Source organism: Lichenostomus cassidix, chromosome 9 (assembly GCF_008360975.1).
Source record: "Lichenostomus cassidix isolate B80296 chromosome 9, HeHo_3.0, whole genome shotgun sequence".
Classification (NCBI taxonomy): domain Eukaryota; kingdom Metazoa; phylum Chordata; class Aves; order Passeriformes; family Meliphagidae; genus Lichenostomus; species Lichenostomus cassidix.
Genome location: NC_139490.1, coordinates 14,972,567 through 14,998,042, shown reverse-complemented (window position 1 = coordinate 14,998,042; position 25,476 = coordinate 14,972,567). Strand labels below are relative to the sequence as shown.

The 25,476-nt window shown below is 40.5% G+C and overlaps 1 protein-coding gene across 1 annotated transcript in view; it reads right to left on the bottom strand.

The window, feature by feature from the left end:
- The window catches only part of PID1 (phosphotyrosine interaction domain containing 1), an 85,338-nt gene that overhangs the window by 29,215 nt on the left and 30,647 nt on the right, over window positions 1-25,476 (bottom strand). Inside the window, exon 2 of the mRNA XM_085069564.1 lies at window positions 23,595-23,741. Within this exon, the coding sequence (XP_084925690.1) occupies window positions 23,595-23,741 (147 nt within the window). The remainder of the gene's footprint in view (window positions 1-23,594; window positions 23,742-25,476) is intronic.

Sequence of the window (25,476 nt, the reverse complement as noted above, 5' to 3'; positions counted from 1 at the left end):
TTTCATGCCATTGAAACAGGTTTTAAATGTTTATATTTACATATAGACATATACACAAAGACGCACATATTTTCAAAAAAATTTTCAAAATCAGGCATTGTAACGAATTTTCTCAATCATGAGAATTGGAAAGGGTTCCCTAAATTTTTATCAAAAGAGAAAACAATAAGTGAATATATTTTTTTAATTACTTCAAGACTTCTTCCAGAATTCTGCTCATCTGTTAAAACTCCTACTTCCACTACTTTTCTTGTTTCTAAATCTTTTGAAAGAAAGATAGCCTACCTCCTTTCTAACCCAGTGAGCCAGAAAAAACATCTGTGGCATATGTGGCAACATCTATCTTGATATCAGAAACCATATTCCTCTTCATCTTGAAGGGCAACAACAAAAATATAAGTTGGCATTCCCTTCCTGTTCACTGCAGGACAGCACCTCGGACAAACAGACCCTCCTCCAGCAGTGCAGGCAGTAGTGGCCAGTGGGCTGAGCACAGTTACTTGTCACCTTAGCAAAGAGTGACCCAAAGAAGGGACTAATCTGCCTTTCCCACCATTGCAAAGATCCCAGGAAAAAGGGCTCATCTCAGCCTGCACCAAGAGTGAAGAGATCTGTATCATTCTAGTTACAGTAGTTTTTAAGCTGTGGAGGGGTTTTAATACTTTCTGAGACTAGGAGGATGTCAAAATTAAATATTAATTAGTCTCAGTATTTTGTTTAGGAACAGCTCCTTAAAGAAGGCAAAATTACAGTCAAGCCAATCAGTTTGTTCTTTTGGATAATGCAATAGCATCATTCCAGTGATTTGGGATGAAGCAATTCCACCACTGTGATCCATGGCCATGCTTAAGCCACAACAAGGGGAAATGAAACAAGAAGAAAGGAAAGAAAAGGGAAAAAAAGTACAAAAAGGAGAGTTCTAAATGTGGTTGCAGTTGGTTAGTTACCATGATCCAAAACTGAATGCCAAAGAACATAGAGAACTGACAGCTCATGTTTGCAACCTGCATCTTCCAGCAGCCAGAACATGTTGAAATAGAAATAATATAGGGTACCTAAAAGAAGTTATTCTTCAGGTTTGCATTACCATACATTCATGCAGCCTGCAAACACTGCCTCTTCTGGGTATGTGGTGGCCACTTATCCTGCAAACCAAATATCTAGAGCAAGAGAAAATGGAAGAAAATGCCTACAAATAGGCACAGATGCTCTTTGCGTGGGCAGCTCTCACCATGGGCACAGTGCCATGGCCATACTCCTGTCCTTGGTTATATGCAGGAGCAGCATGGAGAAAGTACCACATATGTAACACAGACCTAAATGTAAAAATAGTTAGGCAAAGTCATAACTCTTCCAAAAATACTCACTGTAAAAACTAATCTGTTTTATTCTGGGCATTGTTATAACATAACACAACACAGTGCAAGATAAAGCAAATTAGAACAAAATCATGCAAAGGATCTAGAAATAGCAGTGTAATTCCATTTCAGATTTTGATTCAGTTACTGTGCTGGGACAATTCCAGGTTTATGCCATCCTGTCAGACTATAATTTGCTACCACATATACGAAATCTTCCTCTGAGTCAGTGCAAAGAAACTCGACAAAAAGCCTGAAGAAGTCCAAGAATCTCTGTACAACACGAGAGGCTCAAAGGGGACTCCAAGAATCCTAAGTAAAAATATTTTGCTTTTTCCAAGTATGCACATGTGGAAAAAGTGCCTCTGAAACAATGGCAGTTTGCAAAACATCAGCACACAGAAGTGCTGAAATTACCTCTCCACCCGACAGCGAAGCGTTTGCAGCTGCCATACTGTGCTGTGATCAGTTGGAAACCTGTGTGCTGCATTCCCTCCTCTCCTGAACCTGGAGACGAGGGAGAAGACAGAGTCATGACCCTTCTGTTTCCTTTTGGTTTGTCAGAGCACAGTACATCAGTCCTTCTTTAAAAAAAAAAACAAAAACAAGCTGCATGTTAAGAAGCAAAACCTCCTCTTCTTGACAAACAATTGCTTCCACTGAGTGGCACAAAGACTGCCTCCTCCTTACTAAAGTAGCTCCATAAAGCAAGCTGTATTTCAATCAGCATTTCCTGCCCAGACAGTATTTTTCATTGAGCACTTCTCTCCCCTAAAAGGCTGTCGAGCAAGAACTACCAAAAATTTAGTGTTTTAAAAAGAGAGGTTTTCAGGACCATGAGATATGATCTTAAAAACCTCCAGCTTCTGCCTCCGCAGTCTGCTTGGGTGCCAACCTTGGCAAGAGCAGTATTCAGCAGGGACAGGCATGGAGACAAACAGCTCAGTCCTCCCAGCTGGTGGAGCCAGGAAGAAATACCATAAAGTTCTCTGCAAAGCCCACACCAACAGCCAGCCTTGGCCATGGACTGGGCAGGCAGCCCCAGCTCTCCAAGCTGTGTCACTGCAAGATGCTTTCTCCTCTGGTACCACAGGCCTGCAATTCTGAAGCAAATGGATGACCTTCAAAACAAATTTGGAAGGTCATGATGTTTCTCTTGCTTCTCGTATGCATGTCAAGAAGCAGTAAAGGGCACTTTCACATCTCTGCTCTCAATCTGAAAGCAACATGGGCAGTCTCCAAAGCAGAGGAGAAGGAACAGCCTAGCAGCCATTTTGATCAAGTAGAAGTTTGTTAGAATACAGGAGCCAACCAAAACACAGGAGACATCAGACATGAAGGGCATATTCTGCTCAGCTCCAGCCCCTCCTGGCCTTACCCAACCCAATACCAGGAAAGCCAACTCAGGAAAAAAAATGAAGCAATGTGACAGTGTGGATGCCTTTGCTATCCATCCCTTGTTATTCCATTCATGAAAGCCATCTATAATTTAACACACCCAGATGACAGCAAATCAAGAAACACAGCACAAGAGAAAAGCGAAGCACATTGTCTCAAATGAGACAGATGTGTGTAATAATAGCAGTAACAAGAAGAGACTCTGTATACGTGCTCCAGGTTAACAGACCTCTCTGTGAACTTCCTGCCACTATTTATATTTCTGTAGGACAGGAATATTAAATTATCCTGAAGGAACAGTCATTTCAAAATTATGATGTCCTATCAGTCCCCACATAGCTGCAGAGCCCTTTCCCTCCATGTGGGCACTCAGTAGCTACACTCCTGTTCTGCATTGTGTCTTGCACAACAGATTCATACTTACGTAGAAAAAATTGCTTTTTGCTTCTATAAATCCTACACGTTTTACAGTTTCCCTTGTTCTTTCACTCTTCATCATCAGCTTGATTCCTTGCTTTGCTGCTTCAGCTAAGGAACAGGGAAGAGGGTGGAGGAGAAGGGTCTAGGTTTGGCTCCCATTCACCCTTTCCAGAGCAAAGAGCCTGAAAACAGCAAAGTTAGGGTCCTTCTGCAATAGGTGCTGTGGGGCTGATGTTGCAGGACTCCTAGGGAAACAAGTCCTTTCCAGGTCAGCTTGGCAACTTAGCAGCAACACACATCATTAAAGTCCCCACAGCTTTCCACTTCGTAGAGATGTGTGTACCTGTATGACACCCCTCTGGGATCTCATGTTAGGAAGTGTATTATTGTCTGAGTGACTGGGGGAAAAACATGCTATCCTCTGGACTACTTACTTAAAACTCCAGTAATTATTCCTGCTGCAACCCACTAAAAGAACATGCAGCACTGACTGCAAAAGTGAGTGAATTACACAGTGGTGTCCCTCGATCACAAGCATTACACACTGAAGTCTACAGCTGACATCCATGAAGGATCTTCTTCCCTCACCTAATTCGCACAGACTTCTTGAAACTGCGTTACTGAGCTCATACCCTGAACAAAAATGCCCTGCCTGAATGTGCAAAATAAAACCTTATTAAATCGTTAGTCACACAGAGCCTTAGGACACGGCAGAACAACTTAGCTTATTTGTAGCTGTTTCATAATTGGACGCTGCCTGTGATCCAAAGATGACACTTTGGGTCAGTGCTGGATGGCCAATTTCTTCCATGCAAGCACAGGGGCCACTACCTTGGTGAACAGAGCCCATGGCAAAGCAGAACCATCCCACCATGTTCCCTTTGAGGGGCTGAGACAGCACCCCCTGACACACTTGCCCATATGACATTGACTGGGGTAAAAGCTACAAGGACAGTTTTTAAATGTATTTGTTATTCGTGGTCAGTGTATCTTTACTTCTCTCATCTGCATGGAATTATTGCCCCTTTCAAAATTGAAACTTGGTACATTTTATTTCAAGATGACTTTACAAGGCCTTCTATGTGATACTCATTTCAACAGCCCTCTAATATTGCACAACAGTCATATGATCCAGTGTGTGTGTTTTATGAGACCGACATGACACATGAAAATTAAAAACAGGCTCCTTGTCTGGAATACCGAGAGGAACTGCAGGGGAAAAAGGAAAAAACAATGAGAGTGTGCGCCCAGAGATCAGGGTGGAGGGAAAAGGGGAGGAAAAACAGGATGAGACGTCAGAGTTGTGTCATCCTGCTCAGAGTGAAAACAGCTTTCATCAGTATGAATGACAATTAATTTGCATAAATTTACTGCAAAATACAATTGAACGGTGCTGCTGTATTTCAGGACTGGCAGTAAGGATTGCAATGCCTATAGCCTATATGCCTACAGTCATTCATCAATAATTTACAATATTCCCTTCTGCAAGCAAGACTTTGTAATCACCCTTGCATTTCAAATGACATTTTCTGTAGGTATTACATTCAGGGAGAGATACAGAGAATCAGGTCTTAAATGCACAGGATGTAAAGTTTATTTTGTAATCCATAATCTAAGCACTCAGTAAGAACAAGGAGGTATTTCCTATGGTCCAGATTGTCCTTCTATGTGTTCTGCTAATCGCAGAGGACTCAGAGGTATTTCAAATATCTCAGCCCTGATCTGAGTGCACCTCTCATTCAGACTCACCCTCCAGACTGCATGACTGAACAATTTACAAGATCACCAGCAGTTGCAGTCATTTTGGTCTGTTTAACTTTGAACATATTTATATTGCCAAGTATGCATCATATACTATACTGGGAACAGCACAGGCAGAACAGAACACCTCTGCCTCAGGAAGAGTGCATAGCAGATGTAGTCTCTGAGCTCTTGCAGAGGTCACAGCAGGAAAAATCACTTTTACTTTGTCTGGCCTGATGTTACTGGTTGAGACAAAGAGGCTCCCTCTTTTAACCAAGTATACTTCCTTGGTCAAAGGGTTATAAAATGGGTAATTTCACAAAGTTAGGTAACACAGCAGGTGTTATATTTACAGCTATGTGAGCATGAACAGAAAGACCTGAGGTAATCAAATCTCATGCTTGAAGGATAAGAGGATTCATAAGATGATCACCAGCTGAGATCAGGATTTATCCCACACCCCTTAGACCCTGAGCAATCGCCAGGTGCAGGCAAATGTCTTTTTGTTTACTTTTCAGTTTCGCCTTCTTCAAGGCATCCACTGCTGGAGGTCAAACAGAAAACAAGATGATGATCCAAGTCCACTTGTTTTACTCCATGTAAGCAAAGTGCAGATGAGACACAAATATCTGAGCACATACAGATACTGGGGAGGCAAGCCTGGACAAGCCAAAACATTTGTACTTCTCCATGTATCTCAAACACATACCACAGGCTTACACAAAACCAAAAGCACTCCTCCAAACATGAATGATCCTTCACTTTTCCTGCCTCTCTCATAGGTAATATCCCTAGAGATTGTTTGCAACATTCTTGAGGTAAACATATGTTCCATTGTATGGAGATAGACTATTTCTCAAATGAGTTCACCTCTGGGGATCTTTTGGAACATGTAATTTTAAATAAATACCATCACAACCATGTGTGTTTTATGACAACCTCTCTTGAAACAAATATTTTTAAACATAGATGTTGATTTTATGGGGAGCTGAATGCCAAGAAGCAAATAAGTATAAAAATATATAGCAAAAGAACAAAACCATTTCCTTTGAGCGAGAAAAGCTGTTGGAAACAAACACCTAAGAGGCCATTTTTGTAACTTCTGTTCAACAGACCACTCAGGACATGCCATACATGAACATCAGCTGGCTCTGCCTGTACATGCAGTTACCCCATCTGTGCTTGCAAGGGACTATTCCCACCAGTAAACAACCACTACTGTGCCTGTTGAGACTCCCTCCACAGACAAATATCAAAAATAAACAAGTTCTGCAAGAAGTATCTGATCACTGCAAATTTTCAAACTGCCTCTCTCTGCTTTGCAGTTTTTTCTTTTAACAGCTTTAATGAGCGATCTATCTTTGTTTCTTTTAATATTAAAAAACATGCCAAGGTCAGCAATCTACTTGTCAAAGGTATGCTATTTAATGGACAAAAAAGGAAAAAATAAACGAGAGTCATAAAGTGCAATAGTACCCTTCAGCCAAATCCAACTACTACCAATATCAAAGGAAGAGTCATCATGAACTTCAAATAGGACTAAAAATTGTATCTAAAACTGTGGTTAAAAAAAGCAGCTTTCAGAAAATGAGAGAGCAGGGGAACTGACTGTATGAAGAGAAAACAATATAAATAAATTGACTTAATTGAATCTACATTCATTGACAACCAAGATCAGGACTAAACTGATTGTTTCATACTCTCCACTGCTGCTAGTGTAGAATATCAGAGAAGAGCAATCAATCTTGGTTCAATCTAAAGTAAATGCCAGTGAAATGAGGGCAATAACTGATTTTCTTCTTGGTACTCTGCAAAGAGGAGCAAAAGAGCCCCAAGACAGTACTAATTCTGTGGGCTTAAAAAAAAAAGGGAAAATTATCCTTACAGGTTTGGAATTTATTTTGGTTTTTTAACACAAAATAATTTGGAACATTTTTTGTTTGAGCCAATCTTTTGGAGAATTTGTTAAAGGACTTGAAAGGAACATTTCTAGCCAATGCTACTTGCATTTCATATTGCTCACAGCCCTGCGAAAAAAAGTCTTGATTTGAGACAGGTTCCCATTTTAGCTGTCTTGAAGGATGCTAAAAATATCACCCAGTAAACTGGACTTTTTCTTGTGTGCACACAACCTTTCATGTTTATATCTGACCCCCAGAAAAATAATGAAATATGAAAATACATGCTTAAATGTAGGCAAAGGTAAACATAATGTTGTCTGTCCTACCAAAAAAAATGAAAAAGGGGTGGGAGGGAAGGACAAGGGGCACTTCTGTCACCCCTACATGTTGAAGTGAACCAGGTAAATCCATTCTGATTCACCAAAACTTTGGTGAAATGAAATAACTTCATTTCTCACCACAAGAAAACCAAGAGGATTTACTGATGGTATCAATACCAGAGTGTTCTGCTATCTATCTAGTACAGCCAAGCACAATCACTCTCCTAGTTTTTTTTGTATAGAGTCTACAAAATAATTCAGAGACAGCCAGGGTCTGTATCCTCAATGCAGAATCTGAATACTAAACGTAAGTGGTTGACAAAGAAGATTTGTAAGGACACATTTTTAACATTGGGAAACCTTCAATCACCTTCACATCCATCTCCTGCCCTAACCATTGATGGGTGCACAAGGTAACTGGACCCAGAAAAAAGGCAAGGATACAGGCATTATTCACACTTCATAAGAGGATCAAAACAGCAATGGCCAATGCTATCTTACCTTTCTTTTATGTTTAGAAGGGAGAGAATGAAACACTGAATAAAGTTGATATATATTAACTGTGAGGAATGCATGGTGTTTTGGGAGGTTTCATTTTCTACTAAGATCCCTGAATTTTACAACTGGGAATAGCAGCCTGAGCCATAGCTTTTTTTATATGCTGAACAAGCATCTTAAATATCTTATATACATTTTGATTATGTTGAACTGTTCCAGACATGAAAAGACCATGGCTTGCTTTGTGCTATACAGCAATGGCCACAATCATTTATATGATCTGGACCCTCAGCAAAAGAAATCCAAAACAGATTTCACTTGGTAGAATATGAACAATATGTTTCCTATATTACACAAAATGTAGTTGGCTTTATATGCAACACTCCTCTCATCTTAGAGGAACTTACAACTGTGCTTTATATTGCAGTGGTGGGATATCAGAGCAATTCTACATGTTTAGTGCAGTTGCTGTGGAGTTACACTGCTCTAAAATGAATAGGGAATTTGCTTATGAATATACAGCAGTCTATAAAAAATATCTTTTAATATCTGTACAATCAGGCAGCACTTTCACCATCACCTGATATATGCCCCCTAATACATTTCACTTTATTCAGCTCATCAGCTCTGGAAGAATTAATTGAAAAGATAGCCCAGAGATGTGAACCAACACACCAGCTTAACCAAATGCAGGGTTAAACCACAGGGCATCTCCGGCTCATTCACAGTGATGATCCTCATTTATACCTCCTGTCAGCTGGAAATAAAGAAACACTTCATATCTTGAGGCTACAGTCAGGCATGACTACAGGATAATTTGTCTATATACTGTCTGATTTCAAGAGCAGCATGAGATACTAGGGAACTAGGCAGTTTTTTTCTATTTATTCCCTGCTTCCTTTTTAACAACCTTCCTGGGGTGGGGAAAAAAAATTAAAACCCCTCATCACCCTGGAACCTCATAGAGAAAGATGCAGTGCTTTAGGGATGACATTTGTGACACCTTCCTCTCAAGTACAGCCTGCAGTCTCTCACAGCTCCTCCCCACCCCACATGTGACAGGGACTGACAACCCACGCACAGTAAAGTCATAAAAAAGGTACCAAGCTCACAGCCAAGGGTCCTATCATGCCACTGAGGAACTATGGGTTAGCCACATATTTGCATGTTTTAATTGCACTTTCTTGACCTTTAAAGACTACTATGGAAAACAGACAGCAGCTTGTTTCAAGTGGGTGCAAACTTCAGAGAAAATAGTGAAAGACATTTGCTCATTTCACACACGGGGTCGAATTTAGCATGTCTGCATTTTTGCATAGTCATGCTCTTAGAAGAAGAAAGTATTTATTTTTTTAAAAATCTGGTCTCATTCTTGGAAAGACAGCAAGGCTTTCTCTCATGTACTGGCAAATGTCATTCTTTGTCTATGCAGTTATACAAGAATATAAACTTGAAGTCAAGAATTCAATTATTGTACAAATTACTTGATCCTTTGTGGTTGTCCTTCATGTAATAAACAAATCTTATTTCTATCCTATACATTGTTTAAAGGCATTGCTTTATGGAGGATGTTCCAAAACATACCACATAGCCATTGCTGTAACTTGTATGTTTTATTTTGGTTTCCCTTCTGAGAAAAGGTGATGCTGCCTTGCAAAGAGAGATAAGATGGGACAGAACTGATTCACTCTGCAGCTATGGATTAGTCACTTAAACCTCCCCAATTTCCAGTCTGCCCATGTGTATAATGGGGCAGCTCTGCTCAGGATTGTTAGGAGGATTAACTGACACTGAAAGGCTTTGAGATTTGCTCAGTAAAAATTATTTCTATGAAAGTGCATATGCATAAAGTGCTAATTGATGCCAGCTGGCCTTTCATCCTGGGCAGCAAAAACAGCTTCTTACCGCACACATTTCCTTTAGTGGGCACCAGCTGCATATTTTTTTAATTCTAAATTCCTGGGGTTTGCCTTAAAACACACAAACCATTTGATTTTCAGGAATAGTCCATTAGGAAATTGATACAGCAATGTATTTCACAAATTACCTTGATTAACCTTGCGCAGGCAGTAAGTGTAAACATTTTAACACCCTTCAAACTGAGAAATTAGCCCTATTTGCAGTGCATAATTCTAGATTCAGCAATTTGCATCTTAAGAGTCTGCTGTGTCCTGTTCATTTCCTAGAAAAACCTGACAATCAATTTACAATGGCCCTTGAAATGAAGCAGAAAGCTGCTGTTCCTGAACTGGTCTTACATGACAAGGCAGCATCAAATGAAGATATATAAGTAATTATTTTTAATTTCCTTTTCCCTCTGCGCTGCAAAAAACCGTGTTTTCTGGAGCCCCTCCCTCAGCTACAGAAACTTGGAAATGCTCCACCTGCTTATGTTTGCTGATAGACGCCAGAGGAATTTTCACTTCATCTGTTTCACAGATGCTCAGACTCTTTCCTCAAGACACGTCACACAAAAATGTCTCCAAAATAATTAGCAGGATTTTAGACGGCATGACTGTGTGGCTGCACGTAAAGGGAAGCTCAGACAGCTCTTAAGAAATTGAAGCTCTGGAATGAGTGTCTGGGACCTTAAGAGCACTTACTTAAATCTTCCTGCTTGACACATTTATAGTTTTTCATGTAGTCAAAAGGGCAAAGGCGTTGGTATGCAGAAAGATTCTACAATGTGACAAACATCATGAACTTCTATAACTTCTTGTACTTATACTGACATGAAGGTAATTGCTAACGGAGAGCAAACATGCAATCTAATTCAAAGAGGGGGAGAAAATTACAGAAGGATCTCTGTAATCATTGTTTCAATGTCTCACTTGAAAATAAAATTCACTACCTTACAGAGGAGCTAACAGAATAAAAACAATCCTATGAAATGTGTTGCAATATTCTCATATTCAACTGAAAGATGCCCCTCCTTTGGCCATTTGGCTGGCAGTGCAAGCATCAAGCAGGGCTCTTGACCATCCCAAGCTCTTCACCATGCCCAGCAAGGCCCCCATCAGGCAGCCGAGCCACAGGCACAACATGAGGACTCGACTGCAAAATGAGGGCATGCTAACAAATCTAAAGAGACAGCAAGAGTGCCTCGTGATAGTTCACAAGGCTCACGCTACCGAGTCCAGGGGATAAATTACCTGAACTTCTCTGGTTGCACACCAGACTCTCTGAGAATCCTCTAGTGAAGGACTCAAATTGCAACCCTTTTGTCCAAAATTATAGGAATTTAATTCCCGCTGCTTAAACTTTTGTTGAGAATATGTGGTGCTGTCACAAGCAAGGGAGCCTGGGTTAAGTAAATGAATAATAAATAGCAATGGAACAGGCCACAGATTTGAGCTGGGGCTGGGCAGGCCAGCAAGTTCCTTGGGGGCTGCAACCACTCAGAGAAGCTCCACGAGAGACACCATCCTGCCCAGCAATGCTCAGCAGTGCCATGCAGGGCCCTCGAGCACACTGGTGGCAGTGCCAGGAGCTGGGATGCACAGGCATGCACAGCCACCATGGCATGGAGCTGTCTCTAGAGATGTGCCTCCCACTGCAGCCAGCACCTGGTGCCCAATGTTAAACCCCCTTCAGAGCACAGCCACAGCAACAGCCAGACACCAGTCCCTTGGGACAAGGCCACCCTGAAGACACACACTGTCTGCATAAAACTGATAACATTGAACAAAACACGATATGTGCAGATAAGGAAAGTCTTGCAGAACAAAAACCTTAGAGCAGTTCATCAGTTAATCACTGGTAATTAAAGTCACTCAGTTTATCCTCAGTATAAGGGAGAGCTGTAAACTGTTCCAAACTTAAATGACATATACAATATCATTTTTCCCATTTGGGAATGCAGAGTGACACAATTTATTTGGCCTTGTATGAAGGCCTTCAAATACAACTCAAGGCAAAGCTCTGGGGTGAAAACACACCTTTCTTTAAATTACTATTACACTCTTTTCAAAAATCATTTCAAGAATTACTTAATATTTTTTATGTTTCTGCCTAATAACAAATGACAAACAGCACTGGTTCCCACAGGCTGTATTCAATTACTTTGATTTTATTAACATACTGCTTTCAATCAATAGGAACTCCAAGCCACATGTCAAACTAGAACGCCAGATTCTTAAATGATATAACTTAGCATGGCAGTTCAGTCAAAGGAAGTATGCCAATTTATACCATAGCAAAGCCAACCCAAAAACTGCATCCCATTAATGATAATTCCCGTGGGGATTCTGACCATTGTGGTTACAAACAGCTGACAAAGCTGAAGTGTATTACTGCACTATTTGTAAGAATAAGTCAGACAAGAGCACAGGGGAATTAGTCCCAGCCTACAGATAATTCAGTCAAAAAAGCAGCTTCCACAAAGAACTCAAACCAGTTTGTTTTCTACTCATTCTGCTCCAGAGAACACTCAGAATCAACTTCAATGACATTCTCAAAATAATCACAACATACCTATATTATCTTACCTTATTTAATTTTTTATTTTCCTTATTCTCTCTCCCAGTTTACTACTCAACTGTACCAGTCTTTAGGAAGATCCTTCCCTAATCTTGGAGATATTAATTAAAGTTGTTTCTGACTTGAAGCCTGCTTTCCCCCTCCCATTTTAAAAAATAAACTGGGGGATGGAGAACCCACAACAAACACTGAAATAAAACACTTCCCCAAGGAGGACAAAAATCCCATCAAATAACTACTCATTGACAAATCTTTCTCAGCAAACAGTTCAATGAACCTTCAGTGAATTTTATAAAATACAGTCATAAGGACACTTTACTCTTGCTCTTCTTCCAAAATTTGCTCATTTAAGTTGAAGTAGTTTCCTTCTACTTTAAATGTTTATGTATGGACATCTATTAAATGTAAGGTTATCTACATCTCAGGTTTGGGATTATAAAGTGCAGGTCACTGCCATGCCATTTAAATCCTTAGAGCACTTTAATCAAAAGATCATGTCATCATGGTCTAGCTGATTAACTCAGTAATTCTTTTTCCTCAGTGTGCTATACTCCAGCACTCAGAAAGCAACCCTAATATCTAACAGGCAATAAACATCAGCTTTCAAAAAGGGATGGACTAGATCCTCATTGGGTATTCTGTTCCGTCAAAGCTAACAGGGCACTACCAATTCAACATTAGTTTTTCATTCACTGATAAAACATGATAAACTTAATTCCAAATTTACATTGCTGTGAAATTCAGTACCTTACTTTCTGTGGCACTATGTATCATTTAATAGGATCTTGCTGTGAAATGACTATAGGTGAATACCAGGGATTCTTGGGTTAGTAATACAAGGCAAGTTCTTAACCTAGGAGTACTTACTCATTTTTCACACCAGACGAAATTTTGATCTGTCTTCTTTCTCAGAGAAAAAATAAACAAACAAACAAAACACCCTCATACTTCTGTTGCACCTGTTATTCCTATACAACCTAGACTCTCAAAGAAGAAAGCTTACTGAATTACCACAAGCCTTAAGTCAATTATTCACAATAGTTTAAATAAAGGTAGTTAATCATCAATAGATAACATGCATCAGGTCTTCAAGTTGCCCAGAAGTATTGTGATGGTTATTGTTATGAACTTCTAAATAACTATGCAAAAAAAAAATCTTTTAATGAAATTAAAAGGTATTATTCCCAGACACTGACATCCAAATCCTGGAATGGAAAAATGTCTTTCTCTTCTGAGCTAATGTATTTACACATCACACTGCATTGCAGACTATATTGCAAAACTACAAGGAGAACAGGATTACTTCTGGAACTAACAGAAACAGAGACGGCACAAAGGACCTTCCTTTCTCTTATGACATAAAGCATTTTGGATTGTAACATTAATCCACATTCCAGCAGCCTGTGCACCTACAGACATGGCCACTGGTACCTCATCTATGGGAGAACAGATCTGTAATCCAATTTCAGCCCGCTTGCTTGCCAGGGTCACTTGCTCAAGTGGGAAGCTTTCAGTACACAGAACTGGCCCCAAAATAAGTACTGCTGGGTTTGGGCATAGTACAGCTGTAAACAGAGATTACAAATTCCCAAGAAGGCTCATGTTGGCTCAAACTAGTGTGAGCAGTGGGTACCCAGTGCCAAATGCAAATTTTGCAGTATTCTAATGGAAATCAAAGAAACAATATCCATGGCTTCAGGGGAAGAGCCACACAGAATACCTTCACAGAATAAGCACACATGCCTTTGTTGTGAAAAAGCACATCTGAAAAGATCTGCCAACACCTCTCCCAGCACATTCATGCTGGCAGCTGGGGAGGTGCCCATTGCAGCGACAACCGCAGAACCAAAGTTTTTTGATTTTGTTAAAGAATAAGTCCATGTGCTGTGAAGGAAGGGTGCCTCCTCCCCCTGAGAGCCAGCTCACAGCAGGGTCCCTAACGCCCCCAGGGCCAAGGAGAAGCAGCAGCTTCCTGCGTTCTCCAGCAACACAAACCACAGCTCCATCCTTACTTTGCCACAGCCGCACAAAGATGGAAACATTTCTCAAGGACACACTAGAACAAAACAATTGACAGTGACTGCAGCATCTGTTCGGTGTAACCAACATAGTAAATTTCAATCTCATTTTAATTTTTATATGTCTAAAGCTATTAGGTCTTAGATATTTGAACTTTAATTATTATGGAAGCAATTAGCTCCTATGACCAGAAGGCTTTGCCTGAACAATTGCGATGAGCACAATATTTTCTACAGCAGAAAAATAAGTACCCTGACACATCTGTAGCTATCTAGGACCTTGCAATTGCCACTATGCTTCACACTGGTGTCCTGGCTTTGTGCCAGACTGCAAAAGCTGAAACTTATTGGCATAAGCTATACAAAATTGTATCTATGTGTAATTGAAGATTATCTCCTAAGGTATTCTGTAAATTTAGAATTTCAAAATTTAAGTATTTCCTGCCATAGAGAGATTAAATTGGTTTTGAATATTTAAATATTCTTTCAGAGAAAACTATTTTGGTATGTTATCTCCTACAAAGACAGCTATAATTAAACAACAGCTCCAAGTACTCTGAAAAGTGGTATTTCTAAAACTGACGAAAAAACTTACATTTGTGTTTCAAGATACAGAAATATTCTGTGGAGCCTTGTGCATCAAAGGAATTTCATTAATATATATTGCTTTTTAGTACCTTCATTCAATGCCTTACTACTTAATAGAAGTATGCATTCTAATTCTCATCATCTTTTTTAGCTTTCCCCTTGTGTATTTTATCCACAGTACAGTGTGCCCACACAGCCTTCCCCTGAGCTCTGGTGAGCTGATCTGACCTCTGCAAACAGGGCTGCTGGCAGAGAAGGGCAGCTGAACAGCAGGGGACAACAAAGCTGTTTTAGAAGCAGTTTGGGCATCTTTCTGGTTCAGAAATACTACAGAAGTACAAATCATACCCATAAACAGTGACTGAGCATTCACCTGCACACAGTGTCTGGCCTTCTCTGTACCTCAGAGCTTTCCCAGTTGCTTTTGCAAGCAAGGATGGAAATTCAGGAATAGACAGTGCTTGTTCTCATCCAAGTCACAGAGAGCATTTTTAATTCCTATATGTTGGCATTTTACACAGTGCTCTTTGAAGGCCAATCACTATCTCTTCCATAGCTAAATGAAATATAAACTGTTTAGTGCCTTGTTTTACACTAAGACATTTGATTTAGATAACTTCTGCTGATAAATACCATTTGCTAACAAAACCAAGTGCCAATGACTTCCAATTCAAGCTTTTGTTGAATCAAAAGCAACTAATAATGTCAAAGCTCTGACTCCAAAGGAAGTGCAAGATCCCAACCAGAGGGATTTCTGTTTAAGTTAAAAACATTTTCCCAGGCTCCATATCATGCATTGTCACCCACTTTCTTCACTGGGACCCAATGCATCCACTACAAGGGCAGAACTACAGCAGTGAGAAGAAATGTACACAATGGTTGTGCAAGTGATAAACTACATGCATCAAGGGAAGGAGTAAAGCACAGCATGCCAATGGATGCTGTGACTTTTTATACCCTTGCATTCTCAAGGGGGTTTTGTTGTTAGGGATTATTTTCTGTGCACACACACACAGAACTATTTTCAGCATATTTTCACACATTTCTATGAAATCCAACCTACTCCCTAATTTTCCTAACAATATTCCCAACCTTGAGCTCACTCCCTCTGGAAGCAAACCCAAGGGGAACCACAGGGAAAAGGCTCTGCACCCAAGGTATTTCCAGCCCTTTGTTGGCCACAAACATGCAGGGCAGCTCCTAGAAATCCTTCTGAACTCCCTATCACCAGCACTCTCCTCCCAAGCTGGTGGTCTTATTCTTTTTATAGAGCTCTTTAAAATTATTTGAGACACACTTTCTTAATGAAAATCCAAAAGGAAACAGAAATAGGCAAAACTGATTTTCTTTAATTAATATACATATATTCAGAGCAAGGTTGCTCCATTGTATGCAGAAAACAGACATACACTTTCTCTGTGAAGGTAGTTCGAGCAGAAATATGAAGCTGAGTGCAATATATGACCATTTTTAGATGGGATGTAGGAACTTTCTGAATAACAAGATGCCCTTTGCCTGAACCACGGCTTGAAAAATGTCACCAGTGCAAATGCTAAGGAAAAAACAAATACCACCAACATATCTGACAAGACAGAAGACATAACTTCTGCCGCTCTCAGTATACATTATTCTTAAAATGCCACTTTATCAGTAAGCAAATAAAGTTATGCAAAAATACATCCAACACAGCAAAACTGAACACTGCAGAGGATACTATTTAAAGCAGGCTCGGTTAAAGATTAATTCAATTGCTTTACCCAATTTAAATTCTCCACCTAAGACTCCTGGACATCAGGAAATGAAGCATTACGATGCTTTAACAACCTTCTGCACTTCCATCTACCCTTCATGTTTCTATTAGATCCTCTGCACTCCTTTAAAGCATAAATTCTCACTGACATAAATGGGTTTTCCATGCATGTAATTAAAAAAATCATATGCAAGAGAGACTCTTTCTGAAGCTGAGAGCAGCCAGTGTCAAACACCCTGCAGTGAGGGCTGCCTGAGGGCTGCTGCCATCCTGCACAGCTCATCCCACCTTGCTCACAGTGGAGCCCATGGCAAAGATCTCAGCAGCTTCATAGGCACCAAGGCAGGACCTCACCATATGGGCATGTTTTGGAACAGAAATGACCACATGCAATTCTCCATTTTCAATGTTAGAACAAGATTCAGCCAGTAAAGTCATGTGGAAAGTTTCTACAAGCGATTTGCTCTTTCACAGCTCCAGGATTCATCTTTTTCTCTTTTTTTTCTTTCATTTCCGCAACACTAAACAAATAAAGATGTTATTGTTATTTTATATATATATAAAAAAAAAAACTTCATTTTTATACAGCATACTTTTTGGGTTATTAGTTTATTTGATGCACTTCACCTTTGGAAAACATGTCATTACAGCCTCTGCATCTCTCACCAACCAGCACTATATCTAAATATAGTGAAGCTACTAAGTTTTGCCCCATGCAAGAGTTCATGCATGTCATTTGGTTCATTTTAAGAGGAGACAAAGGAGCATGAAAACAAACTCTCAGTTCCCAATACAAAATAAATAATGCTTAAAGATAACAGTAGAAGGCCTTCAATAAAGCAGGAAGAAAATAAGCTCTGTGCTTCTGACCCAAATTAAACACAGTGGAAAACAGCAGGCTGGGGAGTGATGGTACAATTAGCTTTCCTCACTTGTTTAATTTGTTTCTTTATTGAAGTTAATGGTCATCTTAATATTACAGGCCTACAAAATGGTAATGAAGACCAGGCAGCTAGTGGGACTTGTATTTACAGCTGCACTCAAAATAATCATCCTTGACCATTCTACAGATGCAAAGAGAGCACTTTTGTTAAGTTTTATAAGGATAAAGTGAGGTGGTTTCAAGAATATGTGCAGCTTCCAATCAGCTATGGTTTCAGTAGCCAAAAGAGCAATAAATGTCCAACGGGAGTAGGCTTTTTTAATTATTTGTGGAAATTTAAGTAAACACAAGATTGTTAACTACCCATTTATGTCATCTGGGTTTTACCATCCCAGCAAGACTATGGACATATTTTCAGCCATTTCCAGTCAACAGGACATAAAACCAGTAAAGAGGACCTTGGTCTCTGGGTACTGAAAGGAGAGACAGTGTTCTTGCTGCCTTTTGTCCAATTCAGAATGAAGACAATATCAGCCCATAACAGTAACACAATTACAGGGCAGCAGAGGGAAGCCATTCGCCTACACTTCAGCAGCCCAGAGCAAAAACTTAGGGGCTGGGGAGCAATGAAGGGGAAGAAGAATGAGGCTGGAATTACCACCACCAAAACTATGCTGTATGGGCTACTTGAAGCTGGGAGGGTGGCTCACCAATTTGGACAGTTTCAGAATGTTGAAGAGCCCCAGACCCAGCAGATGGGGAGCATGCTGTCCTCCTGAATGCTGAAGTGGTATTATATAAGCTATATAACACCACCAAGGCTGAGCTGATTAGGGTAGGACACCACTGGAAGAGGTTACACAGGCCAGAAATGGTGGGGAAAACAGCTTGGGAAAGTCTGGTCTAGAAGGAAAAAAGTAACAACATTCTTTAAAATGCAATGACCAATAAGAGCAACAGCACATCATTACTAAATTTGCTATAGAGGCACATAGGGTAGAGTAAAAATGGGGTATTTTGCAAGTATGTGGTAAGAGACAGCCCTGCTGCAAGGCCTTTGCCATCAAAATTAAAAGGCAGCAAACCAAAAATAGGCACTAATAGGCAGAAGATATTATTCCTAAATTACTCTGTTACACAAGGCATTAGAAGCAGGCCTAACAGAGCAATTTTAAGACAATGTTTCATTTCTTTAATACGTATTCCAATGAGAAACATTGTAATTGTACAGATTGTAATTAAATCACAATCAATACCACTCTCTATTCATCCTATAAGCTTATTATGAGCTTTTCCCTTGCAGACCAAACTTCCAGTCTCTGCTACACTGCTGTACCTTCTGTTGCTCAAAGCATGTGAGACAATTTCACGTGCATGGAGATTGATTAGCAGGGCCCACAGGTGATGGAACTGTCTCTAATGGTGAAAGCTATTTTGAGAAAAGCAGAAAAATGGGAGAAAGACAGAGAGACAAAGGGAAAATGGAAACTGTTGGCAGCAGCCAGCAAAGCCAGGGGAAGAGCAGGTACAAGGGCGACAGGCTATGGCTTTGCTGAAGGGGCCAGAGCTGCTGCTGGAGGGAAGGCACAGGTCAGAGCCCCTCAGGCACCGTGCAGCTGTCCCAGAAAACACCCCAAATCCAGTTCATAGGTTGACATATGTGTACCAGCATCAGGTGTGCCCCAGAGTTACACCAGCCGAGCTCAGTGTCCAGCTGCTGACACTGCACTGGTGCCAAGGAAGCCCAGCTGTGGCTTTGGCCTCACCATCATCACCAGCCTGCAGCCAGCTTAGTATACCACTTTCAACTTAGAACCACTTTCTTTTTGCCTTGGGAGTGAAGCTATTAAGCTATTCTGAAAGACCAAACTCCATTTATTTATGTTACTTCTAGTCTACTTTTAAATCTCTATTAGTATGTGCAAGACTTGGTTTTAAAACGCCATTACTATACAAATACCATTTATACAAACTGTTAAATCAGACTTTAATCCATCTTTAATTAAGATACTCCATCACAGAAGTTTGCACATCATACCTTCCACAAAGTCTGAATTAATAAGCTCACCAAGTTGATCCAATAAGACAGGCAAGCAACAAGTATCTAAAATATATTTTCCCATTTCACAAAAGCATACTCTTAAGAATACAATTATTTGCACTGTTTATGCTCCTCTCAGCCTCCCAGGCTGCTGAGAAAAGCTTGTCCACTGGTGGGAACTGGAGAAATAAGATTGCGTGACCCAGGCAAGCTACTGATTATTCAGCACTGACTTCACTTTGAAGAGCCTTCCAATAAAAAAGAGGAAAAAAAATTTAAACCTACTGCACCACTTTAAAAATTGCAGACAGCATTTTTAACCTCTGTCCTTTTGCATTACTGCAGCAGTGCCTGGAAAAGCTACAGCAGAAGAGAGAGTCATGGAGGCAGCTCCCTTCGTGCCACCATCATGGCTCAAAGGGACAGAAATCAAGAAACATTAGAATCAATATGAGCCGATTAGGACATTAGGGAAGAATAAACCACACAGAACTTAAACAAAATCTGTTAAAAGGCAAGGAGAAAGCAGGCATTTCTGTGTAGAAAGTAGCTTATTTTCAGGAGATACTTCAAATTTTGCATTTCCATCTGGTGGTACTTAGTGTTGTGATAAGCAACAAGGAGGTTTCCAGCTGAAACACAAGAGTGCACATTTGACAAGCAGGACATTTACAAGCAGGACAGCCACAGTCTAATTGAAATCCTTAGGATCTGAACAAAAATGGATGCTTTTTTATATACACACATCTAAATCACACTTATACTCGAATGGACAACATGCTCTACTAAAATAAAATCAAACTGGGAACCTGAGATTGAAAATATGTTTCAGCTAATAACAGAAGATTTATTCTCACTCTTTTTTGTCTTTCCCCAGCAATGGGTGGTTTAGCTTAAGCTGAGACTTGCCATTTACAGGTATACAATAAGGCAGTGGGTTTTTTCATTCTTTGGAGCAGCTGTCATACCTGGCACTTGGTGACACAAATGCCACACCCATGGCAGGGAAGAGGCAGGATGTACACAGGTCCTCAGCTGTGTCTCCCAGAGAAATTGCCACTCTCTGGGCACTTCAGCTGAAGGAGAACAAGAAGTTGCAGCTCTTCTGGGACCTGCCTCTCACCTACCCTACACCATGGTTCAAATAAAAGCAAATGATCCCCCAGGAAAAGCAGAGTCTGAGTACTTAATTGTACCCAGAAATCCTGCTCAGGTTTAGGCTGTCTGCTGCATGGGGCTGCACCAGTCCAACCCCAGCTGTCACTCCCCATCTGCGAACAGGACTGGAGGGGAAAGAAGAGCAAGGGGGACAAGAGCTGCCCTTTGGGAGTCACAGCTTCGGAGTCAACCCATCTGACAGAGCAAACTCCCAGATGTGTGCACCTAAAGCTCTTTGCTGCAAAGCAATGCTAACACTAGTCATTTCTGCTGCTTGGGGAAATCATGCCCATGAGCCTAGAAGGGTGGGAAGGACAAGAAGAACATCCAACTCAAGCAGGCATGTGTAGACATGCAGTTACAGAAGGAATAACTCTTAAGCCTTCTGCTACAAGTAAAAAATGTATTTTAGGAACCTCAATGGCAGCAAAGTTGCATCAGATGTGGAACAGGACAAGAAAGAAAAGCTCTCTGAATTTGTTCAATTAACTTTCTGTATTTGGTGGGGGTTCCCCCTAGATTACTTCAAAGACATTTCCCTACTATTCTTAAAACCATCCCATTCAATTAGTAAATGAGATTAGATCTCAGAAAAAAAGTTTTGTTTCTTCAAGATTCAGCAGCTAAGTGCAAATGAAAAGAGAAGCCTGCCCTGTGATGAAAGGACAAGTGAAACAGCAATCACATCAGAAAACCAATGCCCAGACCTCTGAACAGCAAGGCAATTGCATGTGTCAAGTTCCCATAACAAGATGGTGCCAGCTGAGGCTTATGTTAAAACTGTGCAATAAAATTAGATGTCTGGAGCCTCTGTCAGAAGAATGATGCTATCTCATTAATGGGATTACATAGAAAAGTTGGAGGGATTTCAGTCAAGAGGAATAAAATGATTAAGGATCAAAAGAGCATGACTCATGAAAGCAAGTAGAAAGTGGATGCTGTGCTCTTGCCTGAAAAGCCCAAGTCTCAGAACCAGACAGGCCTGATGGTACCAGCAACACCACAGCATCTCTTCCCTTACACCCAGAATAACAGGGATAGATCAGACCCACCCCCAGAGCAAACTTATAAAATTCTAGCTTTTTTATGGCAACACTGTTATTGTATCACTCAGCAAAAAACTAATAATCAAAGTGGCAAGAGGAGAGGAAAGTTAATTACCTACAGCCGGCAGGAAGAACACATAGTCAGGAAAAAAGAGAAGAGTAAAAGAAAGAGGTTGTGACCACAGAGGCTGGGTAAAATCGAAGCCTTTCAGTTAGTAACAGGAGCAGATTTCTTAGCCACAGGAACAACATACCTGTGGAATCATCTTCCCAAAGTGGGAACTGAAAAGCACAACAGCTGAATCACCTGAAGAGGGCCTGGCCACTACCCCAAACCCACCATCATAAAACTCCAGCACTGACAGGAGGTAAACTAGCTATAGGGGAAGGGGAGGAGGAGAAACAGTGTAAGCAGGAAAAGGGGCATGTTGTGGTAGCAGATGTTCCCTAGTCAGCACTACTATTGCTGTACTGCAGGAAAAATAAATGAATAAATAAAAGAGATCTAAACATAGAATGAGATTCTCTTCACCGAGGGGTTCAACATCTCTCTGCAATTCATCTTTTCCAATTGAAGGACTGCAGGTTGAATAAAAAGGTTCATTAAAATTCTATACACATTCACAAAGATAAACTGATTTCAGAAATCCTTATTATGTCTGACCTCTCTCACTAGGGGTGAAAGCCAGATACTTTGGGAATCATTTCGATCACAGCTAATATTCTCTAAAAATTCATTAGATGTCAACATAAAGGACAAAAAGCATCACCATGGAAGAGCAGATGCTGTGAGCTACCATATAAAGAGTATTAGGGTCACTTCCCATGCATTCCTCTGCATCAGCATGCAGCAGCTCTGCTTCAACACCCAGCAGTGGTCCTGTTCTTGGCTATTGTGACAGGCAAAGAGTCACAAAAAGTCACAGTTCCTGAGAAGGAACTTTGCTGAGGAAGTGTCAGACCTGGAGGTGCCCAAGTATAGTATAGAATGCCAAAAGAAGCAGGGGAACTCACAGGAAAGCAATGTTTTCCAACCCCACCTCACTCACATCAGATCCCCAAATAAGGAGGAGCATGTGTGCACGTTTGTTTATACATACTGGCAGGGAAGGGGTTTAGGACATTTAATTGCACTTTAGATCTTATCCAGTACATACAGCATCAGGTGACAGCTCTTCTGGAGTTAACACTTCACAGAGCAGGGGAGTCTGAAGGCCAGTTCTCTCCATTTTCACTAAGGGCAGGTGGATACTGCCTGCAGCCAGGCTGGGTGAAGGGGAATCAGTGGCTAAGCCCCAGCTGGCAGCCCAGGCCAAACTGGTCCCCCACTCAGTCTGCAAGACTGCCAATGGCTCTACAAGGCCAGGCGAGCTCTGTGATCAAGGAAAAGGACTCCAAGAGAAGATGCAAACAGAGCAGATTTGTTTCCTATTTTTATATGGTTTCTTACCACAGAAGAACACACTCAAGGTTCTCAAGCCATTAAACTTTTAGAAAGAGGAAGAGCTTTTGCAGAAGCTGTGCTTTGATGTAACTGGGGAAATTGATCTTTTTGCTTAACCAAATCAAGACATAAGTCTCCCATCCTGTTTTTTTCCTTTTTTATCTTTAAGAACACAAACAAACAAACAAAAAAACAAAAAAAAACCCCAACCAAACTAATCTCGAGTTTTAAACTGCAACACTAACCCTTACACAACTAATGTCAGTGTTTACAACAAGCAGTGTTCATCACAGTCTATTAGAAATCCTCCACAATTTGCATCATGACATGCAACCAAAACCTTTTCCTCCTGAAGCCCAAAATTTCTGGTCAGAAATGTTCAATTACTTTTTTGATCCACTTTAAACTTTATAGCAATAGTAGCAGTTAATAGAATTTTCAGAACAACAGCAATGACCATGTTGATTGCTTTGGGCTCTTTAGAGTCCTCACAAACACATGGGACAGCTCCACAGTGGTCTCATTCCTTAAGTTTATATTTCTGAGTACCTTGCATCCAGTGTGAGTCCGGGTCTTCATGAGGGGAGTTGTGGTGCACAGCTCAATGGCTTCTGGTTCATGGAAGATCACTGTCGGGAGAGGTTCTTTACGAAGAGTTAGGACATTCAACTTGGTCTTTAACATGGTCTGAAAGTGCTAAACAGAAAAAGAAAAGAAATTACCTCCAGTTCTAGTGCAGAAAAATGAGAGTTAACATTTGGACGTGTTTGCAGGTTTCATTTGCTGTTCAATGCCTTGCAAGTTTTCCTGGGGAGGGTTAACAAGTTTTATAACTTGAGAGCTTTCATTATTAGTATCAGTGGTGTGGACACTGTTTTTAATTAAAAAAGATATACACATGCAAAGTGAGAGGATTCATTACAATTCACATATGTTCCACGAGGGGTCTAAATTCAACCTCTGATCACTTGCAAGTATATTATAAAACTGCTCATGGACCCAGTTCCTCTACTGATGTCCACAGGGAGGGAAGAACACGGGATCAAAGACCATTTAAAGAACTGTGGATTCATCCATACTTGCTCTCCTTCCTCTGTACTCTCCCATTGACCTTTGTAGATGCTACCATTCCCTCTGAGCTGAATCCCTCATTGGTTTGCCTTTGTCTTTTATATTCTCTTCCTTTGTAAGCAATAGTTCCTGTAGTCTCCAAGGTAAATATCACTCGCAGTACTAATGAATAGCTGTCACTCAAAACTTGTCACTTTCTGTAACAGACCCCCCAGGCTTAGGTGAAGTGCCCACTTATCCAAGTGGACAGTAAAGTCATCAAATTAAAAGTTTCTCAGCGATTGCTTAGAGTGAGGAAAGTCAATCCCTGAAAAGATTTCCAAATCAACTTTGTGGAATCAGGGGAGTCAGAGAAATTTTTTAACGTTTAGATGTTTCATTGAACTGACTATCACTTAAAAGACTGAACATTTTCACTTGGTACTACTTATCTAAGGGGGGGAAAATGTAGATATGAATCAAATCAAGGTAGTAACATACCACAGCACTGTCCAATGAAATGTGATTTTATCAAAGCTTCATACCTTGACTCTTATCAAGCAGCAGTTATTAGACATATGTGCAATGACTCCAGATTACTTTCATCAAAACTAAACCGTTTGTTCTGACTTTTGATAGGACATTCTTAACTTGTATTGCAGCAAGTCCTTTTCTCAGTCTCCCCTTTACCTCTGCAAGTCAAGTATTACAGGGTCTGGCTTGCAGAGAAAGAGATGCTGAGTGATTTCCCAGAACCTGAAGTTGCACTGTTCCACTAGTGGGCCAATTTTGGATCAATCCAGAGATAATGGTTGCAAAACATCAGGTTGAAGAACCTGTCCTAGCATTTAACTTTTCCCTCCCTTGAGTGCTGAAAGAGCTCTATTTCCATAAATTATTTGTTTACAGGGCTTCTCCAATAAAAAATGGTGCTTCCATTAGACAGTAGATTAAAAAAATCCATTTAGCCCTTCTGAGTAGTGAGCTTGGACCTGCAAAATCATTGTTCTCCTCTGCTGAGATCTCTATAAACTTCAGTGGGACTATTGACAGAAAGGGCACAATTTGACCAAAATGAAAAAAACTGTGGCAATGATCTATCTTTTTTTTCATGTCATAACAACCACATATACAATATTAAAAAAGGAAAAGCCTACTCTGTGCCTTACAAAGGCAATTCAGTACTTGGATGAGCAGCAAGTTGGAGCAGTTGGGTGCCAAAAACACTAGAGCACAATTGGCAGCAGACAGCTGATTAGTTGCCAGAGAAGTGCAGAATGAATTGGGGGTGGACACAGAAATAGCCTTTTGCTTTGGCCCACAGGGCTAATGCAGCCCATGCTGTGCTCCTGCACAGCTCATGTGATGGCTGCCATAAGAA